The 21,020-nt window shown below is 42.3% G+C and overlaps 1 protein-coding gene across 3 annotated transcripts in view; it reads left to right on the top strand.

Annotated features, from left to right (window-relative positions):
- The first annotated feature begins 1,224 nt into the window (after positions 1–1,224).
- Positions 1,225–21,020, top strand: part of LOC132399875 (EMILIN-3) — a 39,191-nt gene continuing 19,395 nt past the window's right edge. Inside the window, exons 1-5 of one of the 3 annotated variants that reach the window (XM_059980741.1) lie at positions 1,225–1,340; positions 5,232–5,522; positions 5,906–6,031; positions 11,337–11,500; positions 15,675–17,537. In XM_059980741.1, the coding sequence (XP_059836724.1) occupies positions 5,347–5,522; positions 5,906–6,031; positions 11,337–11,500; positions 15,675–17,537 (2,329 nt within the window). In that variant the 5' untranslated portion in view covers positions 1,225–1,340; positions 5,232–5,346. Of the gene's footprint in view, positions 1,341–4,636; positions 4,693–4,829; positions 4,882–5,231; positions 5,523–5,905; positions 6,032–11,336; positions 11,501–15,674; positions 17,538–21,020 lie in introns of those variants that run through there. The other 2 variants (XM_059980740.1, XM_059980739.1) reach the window with 2 other exon arrangements.

Below are 21,020 nucleotides of genomic sequence, written 5' to 3'. Positions count from 1 at the left end.
AGCAACTCCCAAACCTGAACATAGAACATAGAAATTTACAGCACATTACAGGCCCTTCGGCCCACAATGTTGTGCCGACCATGTGACCTACTCTAACGCCTGCCTAGAATTTCCCTAGTGCACAGCCTTCTATTTTTCTAAGCTCTATCTAAGAGGCTCTTAAAAGACCCCATTGTATCTGCTTCCATCACCACTGGAGTGCATTCCACGCACCCAGCACTCTCTGTTGAAGATTAGATTAACTCTATTTGATACGTGCACCTTGAAACGTACAGTAAAATGCAGTGTTTGTACCAATGCCCATCTGAAGATGTTCTGGGGGCAGCCCACAAATGTCACCACACTTGTGGTGCCAACATAGTGTGTTCACAACTTACTAACTCTAGTCTCTATGTCTTTGGAAGATGGGAGGAAGCCATAGCACCAGGAAGAAAGCCACACGAGCACAATCTCCTCACAGATAGTGACCGGCGCTGTAAAGCGTTATACTGAAAGCTATACTACTGTGCCATCCCAATCATTACCAGCCTAAAGAAACAAAGGCAAGTTTCCCACAGGTCCCTCGCCATAAGAGCTAAAGATAGATGAGCAGAATTAGGCCATTCGTTAGATTTAGTTGCTCCACCTTCCATCATGGACAATATATTATCCCTCTCAATCCCTTCTAACCTTTGACACACTTCTAAATCAAGAACCTATCAACCTCTTGATCGGTTCTTGATTTAGAAGTGTGTCAATACATCCAATGATTCTGTCTATGGCAATTAATTCCACAGATATTCCACCTTCTGGCCAAAGAAATTCCTCATCATCTCTGTTCTAAAATGACATCCTTGTATTTTGAGTCTGTGCTCTTTGCTCTTAGACTCCCCCACCGTAGGAAACATCCTCTCCATGTCCACTCTATCTAAGTCTTTCAATATTCAATGTGTTTCAGTGAGATCTCGCCTTATTCTTCTAAACTTCAGCGAGTACAGGCCCAGAGCAATCATATTTGAAGATTTATATAGTGTATTTAGAATTATCATTAGAGTTATAGAATGAGAAATCACAAAAGCAGGCTTTCAGGCCAACAACACTTTGTTCCATGTTGCTGAAACTACCCATTGAAGCTAGCCCCATTTGTCATGGCTTGTCCTTCTAAACCTTTCCCTTCCCTTTCTAAGACAGAATGCTGGAACCTACACAGACCTAGGAACAACAGAGTGGTGTTGCCAGGGCAGCTGCTGCCTCACTCCCAACTCCAGAGAGCTGAGTTCCATCCTGGGTGTGTGGAGTTTGGACATTCCCCTTCTACCGCCTGTGCTTCTTCCGGGGTGCACCAACCCAAATCGGTGTGGGTCAGTTGCTTAAATTGCTACCCTGAACTGTGTATGACTGAATGATGGGAATGTAGAGACGCCTGGGATAAGCGCAGGAGTGCTGTTAAATGGGTGGTTGACAGTAAGCTTGGTCTTAGTGCTGTACAAATGTACAATGTCAACAGTCCAGGGAAGTATCTCACAACCGCCCCCTTCTCAAGGGCAGTGTTTTACTCCATTGGCAATTCCTCAGAAAATGGGGCTCCCCATGTCTACATGCAGCAAGAACCGGAAAACATCCCGGTTTGAGCAGATAAGTGGACAATAATTTGTTTTCCATTCAATGTAATGACTAACACCCCAACCCGTCGCCAGCAATGGGCACTACCGTTCAGGCTGAAGCCAACCATTTGATCATTCATGGCAAACGCAGGTCTCGGTTTGAAAGGGAGAATGCACCTCCTTCTACCCCCTTCCCCTCTCCCCAACACTCTGTGTAAATCCGCCTCGCTGCGGAGGACTTTGGCACGTTCAGTCACTGGTCATAAAACGCATAGCCACGGTGGGCAAACTTATGGTCGCAAAAGAATCCCAACTCAGTAACACTGTCATAAAAGTTAAGCCCAGCCCACACCCAAAAAGTAGTAAGTAATGAAGAAAATTGTTAATAATTTTAAAGGCATGGTTTGGCGGAAACGGCATTGTAATTTAGGAGTATTAGAGAATACTAAAGGGCACCATGGCGCGACACTACTACTGCTCGGGCATCAGGATTCAGAGCTCAGTTCCGATGCCGACTGTAAAGAGCTTGTCGTCTTGACATGGAATGCATGGTGGGGCTTATCCCAGTACGCCGGTTTCCTGCCACTGTCCATAGTGAAGTACCGGCTGGTAGGTTAATTGGTCATTGTAAATTGTCCCGAGATTAGGCTCGAGTTAAATCGGGGGTCGCTGCGCGGTGTGGCTCGAAGGACGGAAAGCCTTGCTCCGTGTTCTATCTCAAAATAGGAGAAATGAAAGATGGAACCCAATGTCCAACTAGCACTTAATTCAAAAAGGGCACGACGGTAGCGTCGCAGTTAAGACGACGCTTTTACAGCACGGGGCATAGGAGTTCGAGGTTCAATACCAGTATCCTCTGTAAGAAAGTTAGTACGGTCTTCCTGTGAACGTGCGGGCTTTCCTCCGCGTGCTGTAGCTTCCTCCCACAGTTAAAGGTTAATTGATCGTTACAATTGTCTTGTTATTAGGCTACTGTTAAATAAGTGGGTTGTTGTACAGGACGTCTTGATGGGCCGGAAAGGCCTTTTTCGCGCTTTATCTCCAGCACCAACGCCCTGAAGGTCTCAGATACTCAGACAGAGTGGCCAGGTAAAGATAGTGACTGCAAGGTATCCAAACTCACCTCTTATCACTTGCAAAGATTTTCCCCCTGTCCACAAGACTCCTGAATGGATGGGGCTCCAACAACACTCAAGAAGCAAGAAGTCCAAGACAACCTGGTGGCCTCTTGTCACCAAGAATGGCAAAGACAGTGGGCACACGGGAACACCTGCATCGCCAGATTCCGCTCAAAGTGACACATCATTCTGATCCTTGTCACTGCGGATTCAAATTCACTGCCCTCTAGACCATCAGACCAGGAAAACTGCAGTGGTACATGAAGGCACCTTCTGAACGAAGGATAAGTTACCCTCGCGAGCGAGGTCCGCTTCCTTAATTTGAGGTGAATAATGATATGGGAAACTTAATCTGCACGTGGGCCAAAAGTGAGTGGGGGGGAGGGCGGAACGAATCTGTTCAGTATAAAGCAACACACACAAAATGGTACAGGAACTCAGCAGGCCAGGCAGCGTCTATGGAAAGAAATACGGTCGACACACTTCGGCCGGATGTCGGCCCGAAACAACCACTACTGTATACTCTTTTCCATAGAGGCTGAGTTCCTCCAGCGTTTTGTGGTTGTTGCCCGGATTTCCGGCAAATGCAGCTTTTCTCTTGTTTGTAGTATAAAGTTAAGCCTGTTTCTGAATCCATTTCAAACTAACCTTGGAGGTTTGTTGGTGAGATTCTAGCGAAACATTTAGGGGAACCTGAGAAGGAACTTCTTCACTCAGAGGGTGGTGCGAGTGGGAATGTGAACATTTATGAGGCGTTTGGATAGGTGCGTGGACAGGAGGGGGATGGAGGACGATGGTCGGGGTGCAGGTCGAACGGACTGGGCAGAAGAACATCTTGGCGCGGACTAGATGGACCGAAGCGCCTGTTTCAGTGTTGTGATGTTCCGTGACTCTGCGATTAATGATCAGGTCCTGGGCGCCCAGCTCTGCCGGTCGAACAAAGTGAAGGTGAACTCGACAGAGATCGTCACTCTGCAGAGTGGGCGCTTCATTCGTTTCAACACGGCAGATTCGCTGCTCTGGTGTCAAGGAGTCATGGGAGCTATTCTGGGGACAGGGGCACTTGGGCCCAGCCCGTCTATGTCGTCCGAGTTGCCAAATGCATTGCTGGCATAACGTCAGTTTCAGCTCTGGCTGAATCGTTAACCACGCAATTACCGAGCATCAATACCTAAACCTCCAGGAGTACACGAACTCAAATGTGGGAGCTGACGGCTTGTGCCAAACCTTCGCTTGAGGAACCGCTCCGCAAGCGAGTCCGAGTCATGCCCTCAGATCATTAGAGAACACAAACCTTTGCCAATGGACACACACACACAACTGGAGGAACTCAGCGGGCCAGTTAGCATCTTTAGAAAAGAATAAACATTGCCGAAGTTTCAGGTGAAGGGCTGATTGTTTTTCTGAAATTACCATCTTCCACAACGGAGAATGAGCGACCCCTCCCCTTTTGAGCAAACGGGGATCAGAAATAAGACCGGAGATTCTACGAAAGCAGATTGTTGGCGACTCAACCCAAGAGTTGTTGATAAATATTTCTGTCTTCCTTCTACTAATTCATTCAAGCCCCTTCAATGCTGTCATTAAGTTTTTGGCGACTACGGTGGGGAACGAGAAAGAGGGCAGCCGGGGTTTAGAGCACGTTACTACAGTAGCCGCGGTGCTTTCAGAAAGGATTGCTCCGGATCACCTCCGCCCCCTCCTCCCTCCCTCCCTCCCTCACCGCAGTGTATCTTCGGTCACCAGGTGACAATTATATAGTTTTAAAAAATCAAACTTCACAAGAGAAAAAAAATATTTCCATTCTCTCTCCCTCTCTCTCAAACCTGCAGCTAAGGATATCAGAAACCCTACAAACTAAAATAAACGCGGGCAACTGCGCCTTTCAAATAATTAACAAGTTTCTTCAATACTGCTTCTTAGGCGCAGACTGGGCTGAACTTTTACGAAGCTTTTGACAGCGTAACTGAGTTGGGATTTTACTGCGACCAGTAAGTTTGCCCGCCGTGGCTGTGCATCTTATGGCCAGTGATTGAACGTGTAAAGTTCTCCGCGGAGATGTGGATTTGCACCAAGAGTATTTTGTTTGTTGGAGGTGGGGGGAAGGAGGTGCATTTCCCCTTTCAAACCGAGACCAGAGTTTGCCATGAAAGATCAAATGATTGGCTTCAGCCCGAACGGTAGTGCGCGTTGCTGGCGACCAGTGGGTCTGTAAATGTTGGAGGAGGGGGTGAGGAGAGGAGGGGTGGCTGCACCCTCATTGGTAGTGCTGGTGAAGGGAGGGAGGGGGTGAGGGCTGGGTCTGTGCTAATGTCAACGAAACGCCCACTCGCACGAGTCCGCTAAGTTGTGGAGGTGGGCGACTGCTGGTGGCAATATAGACTCAGGGCCAGAGCCAATGGCTCATCAATCGCCCCTTGCCCCGCAATCTCCCCCGTCTCAGCTCTGACCTGACGCGCGTGTGTGTGTGTGTGCGCGCTACCGCGGGACTCTCGTTCGCCCCCCACCCATCCCACCTTCTCTTTTGCAGCTGATGCTCACGTTCCCCGAGTCTCAGGCGTTCGGACACATTTCGCACCGCTTCCAGTTTTAGAGACGGGCTCGACTGCGCCTCTACACCTGGATGTTTTTTTAAAGCTGTCACGATGTTAGAAAGCGCGTCGGCATCCTCCTCTGTGATTCTGTGCTGCCTGGTGGCATTGACCCTTCTTACACTCAGCGAAGCGAAGGGCAATTTCTACGCTCCGTACCGCTATAACCTCTTCACCTCAGGGACAAGCCCCAGTCTGAAAGGAGCAGGGCGGAGCACGGCCCGGCACAAGTGAGTTCCTTCTACTTTGCTGAAAGGTTAAACAGTTATTAAAAGCTTTTGCAGTTTTAAACCTCCGCTCTGTGCTTTGGAAAACTAAATGCGAACGCAAATGGCACATAAAATGAGATATGTGCATGATATTTCAATTACATTTTGCATCAACAATATTAAAAATCGTGCACCTTAAGTATTAGACACTCAGTTATGCAGGGTTATGGATCGTGTGCAGGCAGAAGGGATGTGATTTAATTTGGCATTGTGTTAGGCGCAGATATGGGCCGAACGGCCTATTCCTCTGCGGTACTCTTCTAATTTATAATAAACAAAATTTGTTTGTGTTATGGGGACTTGGCACGAAACATATCAACGAGTGACTTGTTTTTCTCCTTTAGGAATTATTGCGCCTATATTGTGAAGAAGAATATCACTTGCACGATGCAAGACGGCGTGGACACCTTTGTGAAAGCCGAATACCATCAGTGTGGTTGGGGCCAACTCAAGTGTCCCGGCGTAGTCATGTAAGTTCGCAGCGCTACCTCGCGCGACACGGGACAACCCCAGAGAGGAAACTGACTGAATTCGCAGCTACACCGCGAGATTGTTTCCAGTCTAGTGCCCTGAACACAATAGACTTTCGGCGATCCTGTCACGGTGGAATGTACCGTGCAGATTTATAATGACGGGACCTTCCATCCATCAGGAAATAAGGCACATGTTTTAATCCGAGCCAAAACAGTAAGATTTGTGCAGTGGGGCAAATCGGATATTGATTGACGTTAAGTGCCTTAAAGTTCAAATTCACAGCTGGATCTCTAAAATTATTTATCATGCACCAAGTGGATGCTTTTGTGGTGTGTCCTATGGGAAGTTGCATTGAGTGGGTTGATCTGATTTACGTTTGGTTTCTGGCTTAATATTATTACTTTTAAAACAATAGGAATTAATCAGTTGTTTTTAAACGACCAAAATGTTTTTATGCATTGGTACAGAGATTTGGAGTAATAAATAGGATTAAGATTTTGAACCAAGAAACAGCTTTGCACTGCTCAGGATTATTTATCTTTGAGGGAGCGGGAGAAAGTTTCTGAACGCTGGTACTTTCGCATCCTCTAGTGGCCACCAAAGGAACAGCGGACGTTCACTGCCCATTCGCAGTAGATGCCAGATACATGTTTCATTGGGGGGGAAAAATGTCCTTTGACGGCTTTCGTGACATTGATATGATTTCCTACTACCATTACCTTGTTAAAGTTTAATTAAGTTCAATGTATAGAGTCCTACGGATTGAATTGAACAAAGACCGCAGTCAAGACTGAACTTGGAAGAATACGAGTGTATTTTGGGAGAAAAATCATTTGAAGTGTACAAAGGTTGCCTGCCACAGCATTACTTTGATTGAAGTTGTTGCTTTTTTTTTAATGGTGTTTAATTAGATGCATGACAGAACATTTTTTAAGAAGAGGAAAGCTTGAAAAATATTCCAAAATTGCGATAAGTTTTCACAGAGTAAATAGTGCTTGTGGGTGGGTCAGTAACCGAAGGACACATTTAAAACAATTGGCAAGGGAATCACAAGTTTGCTGATGAAAACTTTACGCGCTTTCATGTTGCATTTAGGAATGCGTTGCCTCAAGGTGATTAAAAACAAATTGAGAATTAATTTTTCAGTTAGATGTGGACTTGAAAAAAGAAAAGAAGGATATTGGAAAGCTTTGGAGGAAAGACAAACCCGTGAGATTAATTATCTCCTTCAAAGAGCTAGATCAGATATGAGGCATCAAATGGCCTCCTGATGCGTATTAGTCTATGACTGGATGCAAAAGGTAGCTTTAGACACCACATATACATTTGAATGAATAAAGACCACTGCCTTCGTGATTTTGACATCATGATGGTGCCTTACTATTTTGTCAGTGGCAATTTTCAGTTCAGGCATGTGCTGGACAACTTGAAGAATGGCAGCAGGGACAAAGCAATGGAAGATCTGTCAGGTGTCAAAGAAACCACTCAATCAAATAGAGCACTCCTAAAGTGTGCTTGGAAGGAACCGCTTTGGCCAGGTTCTATTACTGCAAACAACTTCTTTCCAAAAACTGAATGCAGATGCTCCCTGGAACTCCAAGAATGATGGGTAGCTGCTGGTCAAAGCAGGTTTGTTGCCGGTGTAATTTGGACTGCAGATGTTAACATGCTCAATGCTGCTGAAGTTTGTACATTTCCTAATTCAAAGAAACTCTAATGAAACACACACACACACACACACACACCCGCCCCCAGAGGAGCTCAGAAAGCCAGGTCTGCTCTACGGAAAAGAGTGCAGTCAACGTTCTGGGCCAAGGCCCTTTATCAGTATGTCTATTAAGACATAATGTTCAAGGCTACTCTGTGTGTGTGTTTGTGTGTTACTTGGATTTCCAGCATCTGCAGATTCTCTTCTTTGTGAAGTCTTTATTGGTGTGATTTTGTATTTGTTTACCAAGGATAATGCTGTCAATCAAATTTAGTGGCTTCTAATCACTTTTCCATGCCTTGGTGAATCCCACCCTTGGGAGAAGAGAACACTGAGTTTCTTGAGTTTGAAGTTTCACTTGAGTTTCCACCTAATATGTTTATTTTTTTGGTTCTTTATTTGCTCAGCAACAGAGGGAGATTGGATACAGTTCTCTTGATGTCGTAGGAGTTCCCAACCTTCTTTGTGCCATCACACAATACCACTAAGCAAGAGGTCTGTGGACCACAGGTTAGCAACCCAGGCTACAAAGAGAAATAGACAATTGCATGGACTGTGTACTGCCTAGATTCATCTTTGCTGTCCAAGTTCAATATTATCAGAACTTAGCCCATTTAATTCTTATAAAATAGCAGGTGGAATGTCTTCATCTCATGAGCAGAGAGTTGGTTTCCTCCCTTCTCCAAGGGAAGAACAATCTACTGAGAAAACATTCTGTGGTCACCCTGGTGAAGACCAGACCTCTCCCTTGAAACTAACAGATTGCAGATGAAATGAAAAAAGAACAAGGAAAGCACAGAGGACAAATCCTTTCAGCCCACTATGTGAATACTAACCAGTGCACCCATCTACACCAACCCTATATGTTATGTAGTAGGTCCATAGTCTTCTATAGCTCAGTATAGGACAGGTGTTTCCAGCCTGGGGTCCATGGACCCTTCATTTAATGGAAGAGGGCCATGACAAAAAAGGTTTGGGACCCCTAGTGGAGAAGCCTTTTCAATATTGGGGAAAATCTTGGGCGCCATGGTAGTGGCTCCTCCGGGGGGGGGGGCGGGGCGGTGTGTGTGTTGGACACTAATACATCTCGGGACATTGGAGTTCGAAATTCAGTTCTGGTGCTGTCTGTAAGGAGTTTGTATGTTCTCCCCTTGACTGTGTGCATTTCCTCCTACAGTCCAAAGCATACTGGTTGATAGGTTATTTGGTCATTGTAAATTCTCCTGAGATAAGGCTGGCATTAAATAGGTGGCTTGCTGGGCAGCCTGGCTCATTAGGATGGAAGGGTCTGCCCCCTGCGGTCTCTCTAAATAAATAAATGAAATGGAAACAAGGCTGTCTCAGGAGCAGGTTTCCCTGGGATGATAATCACATAAAGGAACATTATTGTTATTTGTTGCTACACTATTTCAATTATATCAGTAAGACAAAGGCTTGGGCTATCTCAATTTGAAAATTCTGCAGATACAACCATTTTTATTCAATGCAGAGTCTCACTAACTTGAGGTACATTATTGCAACTTGTATGTAGGTGATATCCAGAAAACCAAATGCTAAATCTTTAACGACTGGAAAATTAACTTAAGATAGCTTACTAATTTGCATGACATGGTAGCAGATTTGGAATTGGTTCATTAGTCTCAAATGTACATTGAAAAACATGCTCGTGCACCATTCATACAGATCAATTCACATTACGGTGCATTAAGGTAGTACAAGGTAAAGCAATAACAGTATTGCAGAATAAGGTTTAATAACTAATGTGAACATGCAGTGGGTAAGGAAGTGGGCTTGTTTTATCATCTGTGTTCTGTTTTGTTGTGTTCTCTGTTGTTCTACCAAGCATTGTGTACATGCAATGTTGGCACTGGAATTTGTGGTGGCATTTGTGGGCATCAGTGCATCCCTGAGTGTGTTGGCTGTAAATGCACTTCACTGTATGTTTCAATGTCCTCATCATCATCATCATTATGTGACGTGTCATATGACACAGGCAATCATTTGGTCCCATGACCATGATTGTTCTTGGCAAGAGTGGTTTGCCATTGCCTTCTTCTGGGTAGTGTCTTTACAAGACGGATGACCCCAGCCATGATCAATATCCTTCAGATTGTCTCCCTGGCATCAGAGGTTGCATAACCAGGACTTGTGATAGGCACAGCTGCTCCTACGGCTTCATGTGACCCGTGACTGGGGAGCTAAGCAGATCCCACACCTTGCTCAAGGATGACCAACAGGCTAGTGGAAGGAAGGAGTACCTTTGGTAGAGACGTACCTCCACCCCGCCACCTGATGTTTCAATATACTCATGATATAATCTGTATCTGAATCTGTTTGAGTCGATAAGATACAAGGTGGGTTGTGCAGTCAGCTGCCCAGAGCTCAAGCCCCATGGCTCCAGTAAACTGGGTTCAGTTCTGGCCTGTCTGTGTCAAGTTTGCACATTCTTTCTGCATAGTCCATTTTTCCCCACATCCTGAAGATGGCAAATTGCTAGGTTAATAGACCATGATAAATTGTTCTTTTAAGTTGAGAGCAGTAAAATCTGGGGCAAGTTGATGGGAATGTGGGGAAATTAAGTTACAGGGGAAATTAAGTTACAGGGAAAATTAATAGAGAATGGGATTGCTTTGAGAACTTATATAGACATGGTGAGCCAGAATGACCACCTCCCTTGTCACTTGAGAATTATTCCGCATTAGATTTAGAGAGACTGCCAAACGGGTAGTTGTGAGCCATACATCTGCAAGTATACAATATATAAGTACCAGATTACACTCTTACTTGAGGAATAGTATATTTTTATATCATTTTAAAGAGAGGATTCGGTCCAAAACAGCATGGAAAGTGATGTGTGGGCTGAGGACCTCTCATCTGTTCCCTCATCTGTTCGAGCTTGTGTGTTCTGTAGTTACTACAGTACATCTAATTCTAATGAAAAACACATTGCTTGATTTAACCAGCTATTTTTGGTTGATAGAATCAATTTCCAGACAGCTGAGAAAGCCGAGCAAATTTGAACCTTGATCAGATGATGAAATCCACTTCACAGTTATCGTTTAATAATGGCAGTCGTGTTCAAAGCTGATGAAGTATACTGAGGCCTGAGATATTCATTCATATCCAAATGAAGTTTTCAATCAGTTCAGGGATAAAAGTATCAAAACTGCAAGTGACAAACTTAAAAATAAAAGCAATTCATTCTGCTCTATCTGTGCTCAAACTGAGGCCAATTGTATTAAAGAACTCTCTGTTCATACTTGAACCAGGAATAGCTTTCGGTGTACATCCTGTTGGGATCCCATTCAATTTGGCTCCAAGTTGACAAGAAAAAAGATGAAATCTTTCATCTTTTTAACCCAGTTTCCACCAAAGCTAAGGTTCTGGAAGTGTAGAGTACTAATGTTAGTTTTTATATCTGAAGCCTTACTCTGCCACTAATGATTTGTGCAAATTAGTAAGTTCAAAGTAAACAATAAATCATTGAGAACAATGTTGCTTTTTGCCAGTGGTTTGCCTACCATTATACAGATCTTATACATAATTTAAATTGGCCAGCTGTAATTTTTTTATCAATTATTTTTTTCACACAGGTATCGGACCTTTCTAAAGCCTAGGTATAAAATTGGATACAAGACGGTTACAGAGTTGGAATGGAGATGTTGTCCAGGGTATTCTGGTGATGCTTGCCAAGAAGTTCCTATAGGAGTCCCTGAACTTGGACCATCATATCCAGGACCCAGAAAAGGTTATTATGGTAAGTGTTAATGAATATCAAGAACTTCTCTTTTTAACTGCAGATCAATTGCATTGTAAATTGCACTTAAGCTCCAAATCTGGTAGAAATGTGCAAGATGCCTGCATAATCTGACCATACTGTAAAGTAACCATTTTTTATTAGTTTGAAAAACTCTTAAAAGCAGTCTTGTAAACTTATAAAATGGCATGTACTTTCTTTTCTACTCAAGAATGAACAGTCCTATCTAATTACTCTGGATAATAATTTTTTTCTGAAGTGTTGCTTCCTCAGAATTTTGATTGTTTATGATAGACAACTTGAAGCTGAACACGACTATAATTTCAGACTACTTGTATCACATAGGAATTGAGAGAAACAAGAAATTAACTTTTATTGAATATAATGTCTTTAATTGCATATTCATGCTGATGTTTTGCAATTGTTCAAATAATCTAAAAATGCTTTGTTGATGATTTTCATTTGCACTCAGTGTCTGAGGCTTCTCACTTAATTAATTGTCCAACAATAATCAGCCTGCATTGAGGGATTCCAGTTGCCCTGATACCATTTCTCCATGACCGCAATGTTATGGAGAAATCTTCCACCCTGCTCGTCACTGACAGTGCCAAGATTTGCAGGGAAGAAGTCTAAATGGGAATGCAGAAAATGAATCTTTAGTGACATATTGCAGTTCGCGGTTCTGTATGCTTGAAGCACGTTAACAACCAGCTGTACATAGTTGGTGCTCTGTAATTGCCAAGAAAATTTTCATCCTTGAATGCCTTCTGTGCAATTTTCTCCGGTCCCACTAGAAGTTCTTCAAATTATCTGTCATTGATGATCTGTTTGATTTGTGGAGCAACAAAGATGCCTGCCTTAATCTTGGCATCAGTTATTCTGGGAAATATCGGTCTCAAATATCGAAATCCTTCACGGAAATTTTTGTGCCTGGTGACAGCAGATTCCATCCTTGCATTCTTGAACCCAGTAATTCTTTCTGCTTTTGCCTTTGATAAACCTAAGTCTCTGACCAGGTCATTTCACTCAGATTGAGTTATCAGATGAGGCTCAATCGACATAAAGGGTTCAAAATTTTCCATTCTTGGCTCGTGCATCTTGGCATCTTCATCAGCTTCCTCTAGGCTCTGTGTCCTATTTTTCTAAAATCTGTCCTCCCATGAGGCATCTGCCTGCCTAAAAGTACCCAGGCATGCCTGGACAAAGTAGAAAACTTTTCAACTAACATTGTGGGCAATATTTTAGTTGACTTGAATTATGAATTGAAATAACAATATAAGCCATTACAAAAAAATGGTGTGTGATAGAGAAATTTCATGCTGATTTTCAGGTCTTATAGTTGTTTATTCAATTTTTGCTTATGTATTCTTCTTATTCATTTGAAACTTGACGGAGATAAAGGTTTAGAAGAGGATCGTTTTTATTGTTAATGCTTCAGGAGAGAATATCCTGAGGCAGAACTGCAAGGACGGCCATTGCAGCACGAGAAATAACTTGAAAGTCAACAAACTACAGATGCTGGAAATCTATAATAAAAACTGAAAATGCTGGAAATGCTCAGCAGGTCAGGCAGCATCTGTGGAATATGAAAAGGAGATGATGTTTCAGGACTGATAAAAGGTGTTAGTCTTGAATTATTAACTCTGTTTCTCCCTCCACAGATGCTGCCTGATCTGCAGAGCATTTCCAACATACTCTGCTTTTTTGTGACAAATGAGTTAGTTAATTAATGTATTCAAAGTTCTAAGTTAATGTTTATTATATAAGTACATATATGTCACCATATGCAACCCCAAGATACATTTTCTTGTGGGCATGCTTAACAAATTTATCGAATAGTAACTATATCAGAATCAATGAACAACCATCCAAATCGGGTGCTCAACCAGAGTGCAGAAGACAACAAACTGGGCAAATGCAAAAGAAGAAACAATTATACAAATAAATAAGCAATAAATATCAAGAACATGAGATGAAGAGTCCTTGAAAGTGAGTCCATCACTTGTGGGAACGTTCAAGTGAGTTAGTGTATTCATGTAAACATTTACTTGGAATTTGCAACAAGGGTGTATGGGCAGTTCAGCAAAATCTTTGTTCAACTGGCATAATTCCTTATGAATTCATTTAGAATATGATGAAAAGTTAGAAAACATGGCATTTAGCACACTAATTGCTACATTCAAGAAAAAAATAATGGGCGGCATTTTCTGCAAGTGTTGAAATTCATGGTAGTGGAAGTGCTTGTATGGTTGTTAATCCTACTCTTAACTTGAAACATCCCTTCACAAGTTCTTCAGACCCAGGCTGACTATGAAAGTTGACAAAACAATCTTCTTGGGGTTTTTTTTGTGGAATTTCTTCTGATGCAGTAACAGGCATTCAAAATACAATAAATGATTTTAATGCTGAGAAGCAAAATAATTGAAATTTTCACTAAACAGAAACAAAAATTATATTATTTGCTCCTGCTTTGAAAATGTAGGCACAAGTTTACAGCCTGATCTAACCACAAAGTTATTCAAACTTTTGGATAATAGGCAGAACAAAGTTAGGGAGTAACAGTGGGTTGGGTATAGGTTCCACTGACTGTACAACAAATAGGGAAAGCTCAGGCAAAGTTTGAATACATCTCTAAGTCAGACACCAAATAAATCACTATTTTTTGCACTAGAAAATTGTATCCTTCCTCATAAAGTCAATACTTCTACACGATTTCAGGAAATTTCATAGCATTGTATTGTTTGGGAAATGCCCCAAGACAAAATGCTTGGACAAATTGCAACTGCTGGATACAATTAAAAGTCTTTAAGAGCATGTTGGCTAAGTTTCTGCATTCTGTATTCTGGATCATTGATTCAGAGATGCAAGTTTGAATCCCAGTATTGCAGCTGGGCATTAAAGTTACGGAATTTAGTTTAAAGAACTGAGTTGTCAGGAATCATGAAACCATTGGATTACTGCCAAATGCCATTTTGCTCCCCATTGTTATTCAGGAAAGGTAATTTCCCACACTTACCCAGGAACAGAAAACTCTACAAAAAATGGCGAATGCAGCCCAGTCCATCACAGGCAAAGCATCATTGAGCACATTTACGAGGAGCTTCTCTCTTCTCGCTATTACCATCAGGCAGGAGGTCCAGGAGTCTTGGGTCCCACACCACTGGCAAGCTCCTGAACCAGTGTGGATAGCTTTACTCACCTCAACACTAAACTGACTGCACAACTTACAGATTCACTTTCAAGGGGTCTACAGCTCATGTTCTTTGTATTGTTTATTTACTTATTTTTATTTATTAGTGGCATGATTTGTCCTCTTTCACACATTGGATGTTGTCTGTCTTTATAATTTAAAGTTTTTTCATAAACTCAACTGTATTACTTTATTTTCCTGTAAATACCTGCAAGTAAATGAATCTCAAGGTAGTATATGACCATATATGTACTTCGATAATAAATTTAAATTGAACTTTGAACTTAGCTAGAAACTACAGACCCAGCAATCTGATGGGCTCCACCTTCCATCCAAAGGCAAGTAGCAAATTGCCAGTGTGATCCACACTTCATAAAGAAATGAATGAAGATTTAATCAAGAAAGCTGTGTTCATCTGAAAATGCACTTGGGAAGCAAAAATGAAGTTTGAAGGTTAATGGGCCTTTAGTCTTATGGACGGTACAGCATGAGCAAATCAATAATCCATGAAGCTGTTTTCCATTGGCTTAGAGAAATGGCTGGCATGTAAAAAGATCACCAGTTTATGGCCACACATTTTGTACTATTGCTAAGCTGCAAATTCTGCCTCTTGGTTTTAATTGTTACAACTTTCTCATAAGTAAAAACATTATGCTAGCAATGTGAGAAACTCAAAATTATGAAGCATTAAGTATACACATAAGCCACTTAAAGGTTCAACATAATGTAATCATCGTTGTAGAGGTCACATTCACAGGCTCTTTGCTGGAAGAGTGTGCCTTAGAGTTCCATCTATAAATTCCCCAGTTCTATGACGTAATTTCCATGTTCACACAAACAACAAGTAAAACTTCTAATTTCTAATTATAGTTTTATAGTTATAGTTCTAATTATACATAGAAGTTAACTTGAGGCACTTCTATGTCATCAATTTCAGCCCAATTTGTGTCATTTATTAATTTTGTAATGTTTGTTTACTTTTAGGCCCTAAAGCTCCAGATATATATGGAGAACGAATTGACCGTTTAGAAGATGAATTTCGACGATTTTCACAATCATTTGAGAAACTCCAAACAATGGTTAGTGGAATCAGTGATAGCCTCAGGCTATCAATTCAGGAGGATACCAACAAAATGATTGTTTCGTTGCTGAATAATCTGAAATACCCTGATGCCGCAGTTGGCTTTGGATATATAACCGATGGCCTAGAAAACCTGACTAAAGGGGAACCAGCATATCCACCAGCAATGGGAGACTTGGTGGCCAAAGTGACAGAAGTTAAGGATGTATTGAAAACAAAGAGTGACTTGCTTGATGAAGTTCATGGGATGGTGATTGGCCACGATGGACAACTCAGACAACTACTGGAGGCCAGTAGACCCTCTTCACCTTTAGTCACTGAGAACTTAATTGGTCCTTACATAGATGCCAAACTCACCAAGTTCAGAGGGGATCTATTGGATGGCTTTGAAAACAAGTTTACAGGTGTCCAAACCGACTGTGATTACAAGGTAAAGTTAGTCCAACAACAGTGCGATGAACTGAAAAGTATAAACCAAAGACTCCAGGAAACAATAGATGGGAAAGAATCTGACCTAAAGAAGGAGATTAATAACTTACAAACTCAAATTGATGGATTGGCTGTAACTGAAAATTGTTGTGACACTGTTAAGTATTTGACAAACAAGGTCACTGCCTTGGAACAAAAACTACATAAGATCTCAGACAATCAAAAGTCATTAACAACTCGATTTGAGGATGAATTACCACATTTCTCCACCATTCACATAGAAAATATCCATGATAGTAGGTTGGATGACATTGAGGCTAAAATCAACACAACAGAGAAAAGCATAGAAGAAAATTGCTTGACCATTGAAAACAACATTAAGAGGTATTTTGGGACTGAATTGGATGGAATGAAAACAACTCTGCAAGATAAGCTGAAGGATATCGAGAGCCGGGTTACGGTTATAGTTGAAGAATTAAACAATGTAACTACGCCGGCAAACCTAGAGGGAATAGTAATCCCAATGCTAGAAACAGAAATCGCTAATATTAAAAAGCAAAATCATGATGATCTGGATAAACTGGAGGGGAGAATTATAGCTCTGGAAAATCAGTGTACCTCAGTTATTAGTGACATTGAAATTCTCAGAACAGATGTTGTTGGCTGTCAGAAAAACTGCCGAGATATTGTGACCCAGCTGGATAAGAACTCCGGCCTACTCAATAGACTCAACTATTCCATGTTTGAAATACAAAGGAAAATTAAAGAGGAAGAAGAATCCAGTGGAGTGCAGGGAGAAATTACTTTACTGAAGATCAACATCAACTCAGTTAACAAAACCCTGAAAGGAATTAAAGAGGCTGTCAGCCGATACGCTGACGATTTTGCCAATGCCAATTCAACCTGGGATGAACACGAACGCAAAATGACAGATGAAGTTCATCTAATTCAACAGATACTGACTAGCCAAGGTTCCCAGCTTATGTTTAATGGCAAGCGTGTCCATGAACTCAAAGGAGATCTTCAGCGAATTAACCACAGGGTTATGTTAGATCTCCATAACTGCAAGCACGATGCTCAAGACATCCAGAAGGAGGTATCTCAGGTTGACAGGCGTGTGGCCGAAATGGAGAGTGTGTGTAGTAAGCTAAACGCACTAACAGCCAGTCTGGATTTTATTAAGGATGCTTTGGATAATCATGCTGGTGATCTGTGGAGTTACTTGGACCAAATGAATGGAACCCTTGTGATACATGGTCAAGAAATCACTGGTCTGAAAGATTCAGTGCGTGAGTGCCATTCCAAGATTGCAGGCATTGAAGACCTGACATTATTTGGTGAGTATTACATATTCTACACCATATATTCTATGAAGGTAGATTCTATACCTATTAATTAGCTATAAGTATATCATCTACAAATCAAAAGTAGAATATTCAGCACAAATTCCTTACCTAGTTCTTTGGAACAAATCCTATCAGATTCCACTATTTTAGCTTTTATTTTGGACCAAAATATGGTAAAACCCCATTATTACATTCAATATTTCTGCTGTAACTGAATCATTAGATGGGAGGTCAAAGAAATCAGTTATGGCATCACCATAATCTACAGAGGCAGATTTCAGAGTTACACACACAAAATTACGGAGGAACTCAGTGGGTCAGGCAGTGTCTACGGAGAGGAAAAAACGCTTTACATTTCGGGCGGTGGTCCTTCATCAGATTTCAGTTTACTTCTCATTCTAACCAGGTAAGTGGAATGTTGCTTGCAATATTTACTGGCAAGGATTTGATTTCCAGTAAATAAAAGATTATTTACATGAATCTGTAGTATAATCATTTACTTAAAAGTGAGTTAGGTGGGAGGGTGTTGAGGAATTTCACAGCATGGATGTTAACCAAGCTCATTTTCCCATTTGGAGAACAAGGGGAAATATCCTTGGTCATAGGAGTTGTGAATTGTTTTCCCCATAGTCTAGGATTACTCATTTTATTTTAGAAAGAGATTCCTGTATACAAAGAGAATCATGGGATGTAGGAGTAGAACAGGAAAACAGAGTTTAGAAAAAAGATCTTCAGTTATCATTGTTAATATTAAGGGCTTAATCACTTAATGTTCAAAAATTAGGCTATGTTGAATCCATATCCTTAAGTGTTACTCCATTTGAAAAACTTTATTTGAAAGCTTAGAAGCACCTTTTAACCATTGATCTAAATCTGAATGTGCATTGTGTTGATCAGCAGTTAAACTTTTTTTATAAAGTGGTAAAAACTCATTGTGTCATGCACAAGGCATCATTCTGAATTTTCATGCATCAGTTTTATCATATTGAAATTAGACATTATGTAAACTGAATCGGTTTTACTCTACTGTATAAACGGACCTAAAAGGATAAAAACAAATATGTATGTTGCCATTTAAGAGTATTCTCTAGCTAAAGTGTACTCTCTCAAAGAAAAGTGAATTGCAGCTACTTTCTAACTAGTGTCAGACATGCACTAGTTAGACATTACATTGTGCTTAGAACTAGCAGTTTTTAAATAGCTGCATGTGTTTGTATTCAAAAAGCTGTCATTTTTGTCAGTAATACTTGGGAAGAAATAAGCTGCAAGACAATTCAGAACTGTTTTCCTCACTGTGGTTTCAAGCATTCAGGCTTGGAGATGCCAGCAATAGCAAAAAGCATAAATAAATCCAGAAAAGTGAAAATAGAGCTGTTGGGGAGGGTTTAAACCTGAGCTGGCAGGGCAATGGGAGCTGGAGTGATAGGGCTGCGGATGGGCAATTGGCATACAAGTTAATGCAGTGTGTAGTGAGACCGTGAGGAAAGACAGGCAGATGATAGGACAAAATTGCAGTCAGTGGGATGAAGTGAAGTGTAACAATGGGGGAAACATCGAAAAGGGTGGGGAATATAGGATTGAAGATGTTATATTTGAATGCATGCAAAATACTGAATAAGGTAGATGTAGTACAGTTAGAGATTGGAAGGTATGATGTTGTGGTCAACACTGAGACATAAGCTGAAAGAAAATCATAGTTAACATGATTCGGAACAAGAAGGCAGTGGGAGAGCACCCAAGGATTTCCAGCTGGAGACATTTTGAGTTCTCGGGGAAAGAGAGAGGCCAGACTGTGCAGGCACATGACGTCTGCCAATTGAGCATGAACAGTTTAAAAAGGGCAAGGAATCTGCAGAAGTTTTTGATTCGGAACAAAAAGGCAGTGGGAGATCACCTAAGGATTTCCAGCAGGAAGACATTTTGAGTTCTCGGAGGAAGAGAGAGGCCAGACTGCGCAGGCGCGTGACGCCCGCCAGTTGAGCGCAAACAGTTTAAAAAGAAGGCAGCCATATCCAGTAGGCAGTGTTGGGAGCGGGCAGCAGAGTCAAAGGGCTTTGGCTCCACGGGCTTCGGTGGTAACGGGACGAGTCGAGGCAGTTTTTGATTGCAAAAGGAAGTAGTATGTGTGTGAGGCCGGTTTTCTGTGGTCAGTGTCAGATGTGGGAGGTCCTGGAGTCTCCCAGCATCCCAAACGGCCACATCTGCACCTGGTGTATCGAGATGCAACTCCTAAGGGACAGTCTTAGGGAACTGGAGATGCAACTCGATGACCTTTGTCTGGACAGGGAGAGTGAGGAGGTGATAGAGAGGAGTTACAAGCAGGTGGTCACTCCAGGGCCATGGGGGACAGAGAAATGGGTCACAGTCAGGAGAGGGAAGGGGAAAAATCAGGTACTAGAGAGTATCCCTGTGGCTGTACCCCTTGACAATAAGTATTCCTGTTTGAGTACTGTTGGGGGGGGACAGCCTACCTGGGGGAAGCAACAGTGGCCGTGCCTCTGGCACAGAGTCCGGCTCTGTGGCTCAGAAGGGTAGGGAAAGGAAGAGGAAGGCAGCAATGATAGGGAACTCTATAGTCAGGGGGGTCAGACAGGAGATTCTGCGGATGCAGGAAAAAAACTCGAATGGTAGTTTGCCTCCCAGGTGCCAGGGTGTTTCTGATTGCGTCCACGATATCCTGCAGTGGGAGGGAGAACAGCCAGAGGCCGTGGTACATATCGGTACCAATGACATAGATAGGAAAATGGAAGAGGTGCTGAAAGAAGACTACAGAGAGTTAGGAAGGAAGTTGAAAAGCAGGACCTCAAAGGTAGTAATCTCGGGATTACTGCCTGTGCTACGCGACAGTGAGAATAGGAATAGAATGAGGTGGAGGATAAATGCGTGGCTGAGGGATTGAAGCAGGGGGCAGGGATTCAGATTTCTGGATCATTGGGACCTCTTTTGGGGCGGGTGTGACCTGTACAAAAAGGACGGGTTGCACTTGAATCCCAGGGGGACCAATATCCTGGCGGGCAGGTTTGATAGAGCTGTTGGGAAGGGTTTAAACTAGTTTGGCAGCGGGGTGGGAATCAGAATGTGAGAGCAGGGATTAAGGTAGAAGGACAAGGGCAAGATGCTAAGAGTTCTGAATTGATGAGGAAGGACAGGCAGGGGACAAAAGATAATTGTAGCCAGTTAAAGAGTTGAAATGTGTCTGTTTCAATGCTATGAGTATTAGGAACAAGGAGGATGAACTTAGAGCATGGATTAGTACGTGGAACTACGATGTTGTGGCCGTTACTGAAACTTGGTTGGAGGAAGGGCAGGATTGGATGATGCAGGTTCCAGGGTTCAGATGTTTTAAAAGGGGGGGAGTGGCATTGCTGGTCAGGGAGAGTATCACGGCTATAGAAAGGGAGGACGCTGCAGAGGGAGTGTCCGCTGCAGGGGGAGTGTTCATGGAGTCGGTCTGGGTGGAAGTCAGAAATAGGA

This window comes from Hypanus sabinus, chromosome 9 (assembly GCF_030144855.1).
Source record: "Hypanus sabinus isolate sHypSab1 chromosome 9, sHypSab1.hap1, whole genome shotgun sequence".
Lineage (NCBI taxonomy): Eukaryota > Metazoa > Chordata > Chondrichthyes > Myliobatiformes > Dasyatidae > Hypanus > Hypanus sabinus.
The sequence above is the reverse complement of the archived record's forward strand: the minus strand, read 5'-3'. Positions and strand labels throughout refer to the sequence as shown.